Source organism: Rhea americana, unplaced genomic scaffold (assembly GCF_003343005.1).
Source record: "Rhea americana isolate MKP2758 unplaced genomic scaffold, rheAme1 scaffold_411, whole genome shotgun sequence".
Classification (NCBI taxonomy): domain Eukaryota; kingdom Metazoa; phylum Chordata; class Aves; order Rheiformes; family Rheidae; genus Rhea; species Rhea americana.
In genome coordinates, this window is record NW_028186548.1 from 196,499 (window position 1) to 199,191 (window position 2,693).

General features: G+C 70.0%; 1 protein-coding gene across 1 annotated transcript in view; it reads right to left on the reverse strand.

Annotated features, from left to right (window-relative positions):
* Positions 1 to 2,693, reverse strand: part of FMNL1 (formin like 1) — an 11,048-nt gene that overhangs the window by 6,116 nt on the left and 2,239 nt on the right. The window contains 9 exon segments of the mRNA XM_085314785.1: positions 45 to 131; positions 337 to 553; positions 686 to 787; positions 960 to 1,109; positions 1,196 to 1,306; positions 1,387 to 1,461; positions 2,035 to 2,128; positions 2,218 to 2,294; positions 2,559 to 2,667. Of these exon segments, the coding sequence (XP_085170911.1) occupies positions 45 to 131; positions 337 to 553; positions 686 to 787; positions 960 to 1,109; positions 1,196 to 1,306; positions 1,387 to 1,461; positions 2,035 to 2,128; positions 2,218 to 2,294; positions 2,559 to 2,667 (1,022 nt within the window).

The window sequence follows — 2,693 nt, forward strand, 5'->3', positions numbered from 1 at the left end:
GGCGGGCAGCGGGGGCGCGGGGGGCACCGAGGGGGCCAGGGGACCGGCCTCAGGCAGCGGCGGCGGCGGTGGCGGCGGCGGCGGGGTGGCGGACAGCGCTGGCGGGGGACACAGCGGCGGAGCCGGAGCATCTGCAGCAGAAAGGAAAGGGGGGTGAGCCGCTGCCGGCCAGGACCCCGCCGCCCCCTCCCAGCCCTGCTCCGCGTCCCCAGACACATCCCCGCGGTTTCCCTGGCGGTGCCAAAGACCTCCGCTCCAGAGCCAGGGGGCCAGGCTCCCCACGGGCGAAAGGGGTCCCCGCCGGAGACGGTCCGTCCCTCCCGTCGCCCGCGCTACCTGCGTCGCCGCCGCCGCCGCTGCCTCCGGTCCCCGCGGGGGCCGCAGCGGTTTCTATGACGACGGGGACGATTTCGATGGCGACGTCGCCGTCGGGCCCCCGCAGGATGTGCACCAAGCCCTTCTCCTCCAGCTCGGCCAGCCGGCGCTCCAGGGCCAGGCGGTACGAGTCGTGGGGCCGCGGCGGGCTGGGCGGCCGCGGCGGGCTCAGCTGCTCCTGCGCGGTGACAGAGCCCGGCGCGTCACCCCTCCCGCCCCCGGCCCGGCCGGCGCAGGGTYCTCCCCTGCGGCGAACCCTTCGGGGCACCCGAAGGTGCCGAGCGGCAGGCACCCGCAGCGCGGGGCTCACCCGCAGCGCCTCCAGCTCCCGGCGCGCCTGGCTCAGCTGCTTCTCCAGCTCCGCTATCTTGGCCATGGAGTCGTTCTCCGCATCCTGCAGCTTCTCCGTCAGCTGCGGGAGGACAAGGCGCCCGTTGCTCTCCACTCCCCCACCCCACCCCAGAGGGAGCGACGGAGCCAGCCCTGCCTCCCGCCCCGCGCGGGGCTTGCGTCAGCGCTGCCGGAGCCCCCGCGCGCAGCCGGTGCGCGGCAGCCCCCTGCCCACGCGCCGCCCCCGGCCGCACCTGGACGATGTGCTCCTGCAGCTCTTCCATGTGCTCCAGCACGGCGTTCTTGGTCTCCGTGTCCTCCAGCATGGCACCCACGTCGAAGACGTTGTCCAGGTAGGCCTGGATCTGCACCTGCAGCTTGTCGCTCTCCGTGAGACGCAGCTTCTGCGGCGAGAGAGCCGGCAGYGTTGTCACGGCCCCGGCCACGGACCAGCCGGGGCCGGCGGGGGGCTCGGCACAACCTCACCCACCTCCAGGTACTCGTCCAGCCCCAGGTGGGTGAACTCGTACTGCAGGAACACGCGGAAGTTCATGTTCTCCACCGAGTGCACCACGATGTTGATGAACTGCATGCAGGCGACCTGCGGGCCGGGCGGAAGGACGGTTGGCACGGGTGGCTCGACAGCTCCCGGCGCCCCGGCCRGCCCGCCCCAGGCCTCACCATGAAGTCGATGTTGCTGTCTTCATTTCGGAAATACTCCATCAGCTTCTCGAAGCGGTTCTTCTCGCCGCAGACCTGGGGTGGGAGGAGAGGACTCAGCCCTGGCACCGAGGGCGCGGATGTCTCCACCTGTCCTAGTGTCGGAGGCGACGGTGCTGGACTGAAACCCCCTTGGAGGAGCTTGGCACATGGGTGTCATCCAGGAATTCGGAGAAGAGGTTCTGGGATGGGCTGTGCCCAGCACACCAGGACAGCATGAGGCACACGGGTCCGAGCTCGGCCGCATCGGGGCGTACGGGGTGCAAGGGAGCACCGAGAGATGTTGAGACGGCCGTGCCGTGAGCCGAAAGCAGACCTTCCCGCATGGCCCGTGCCCGGCTCCCCGCTGCCAGCCCCGGGGATTTGCTCTGGCACCCGGGCATCAAGCCTGATGCCTGGCACAGGCCAGAGTGGAGGGTCCAGGGTGGGTAGGGGTAAAACGGGTGTTTTCAGGACTCAGGGTGCTCGAGGAGGACGGTGAGCAAGGCTCTATGGCACATAGGGAAACAGAGGCACAAGCCCAGCTGGAGCCTGGGACTCAGCTTCTCACTGAGCATCCTCCTGGGATGTCCTGCGGAGACTTCCGGCCACCATGGATGGGCGACTCACCTCCTTGAAGTTGTCGAAGGCGGCGAGGATGATGTCGTGGCCGCCTCGAACCAGGCACACAGCGGCCAGCAGCTCCAGGACGAGCGCCTTGGTCCTGCGGGGACACTCACGGGGCGTGAGCGGGGCCYGGGCGGCGGGCGGGCAGGCGAGTGGCCGCGGGGCCGGCGTTGCGGGGGGTCCTACCTCGGGTTCTTGTTGTTGAGGCTCAACGTGATCTCGTTGACACAGGCCGGGTGGTTCATCACGAGGCTGAAGCCAGACTGGGGTGAAAAAAAAAAGCGTTAACGGGGGTCTTGCATCTTCTCAGCCCCAGCCAGGCAATGCTCGGGGACCCCAGCCCCACGGAGCACCCGGGTGTCACCACTGCTGGCACGTCCCCTGTCAACGCTCGTCCCATGGGAGCGTGGGGGATGGTGCCGAGCCCATGGCGGGGGGGGGCACCCCAGCGCCGTGGCGAGGTGCCAGGCCGGGGTGGGGGGGCCCTGGGGGAGCCCAGGCAGAGAGGGCCGCGAGGAGGGTCCCACCTGGTAGTTCATGATGGCGCGGAGGCACATGATGCAGACGTGCACGTCGTCCTTCTGGCTGACGATGCGCGAGTTCCTCAGCGCCTTCCTGCTGTGCGCGGGGTTGAGCCTGGGCGGGCGAGAGGGCGACTGAGC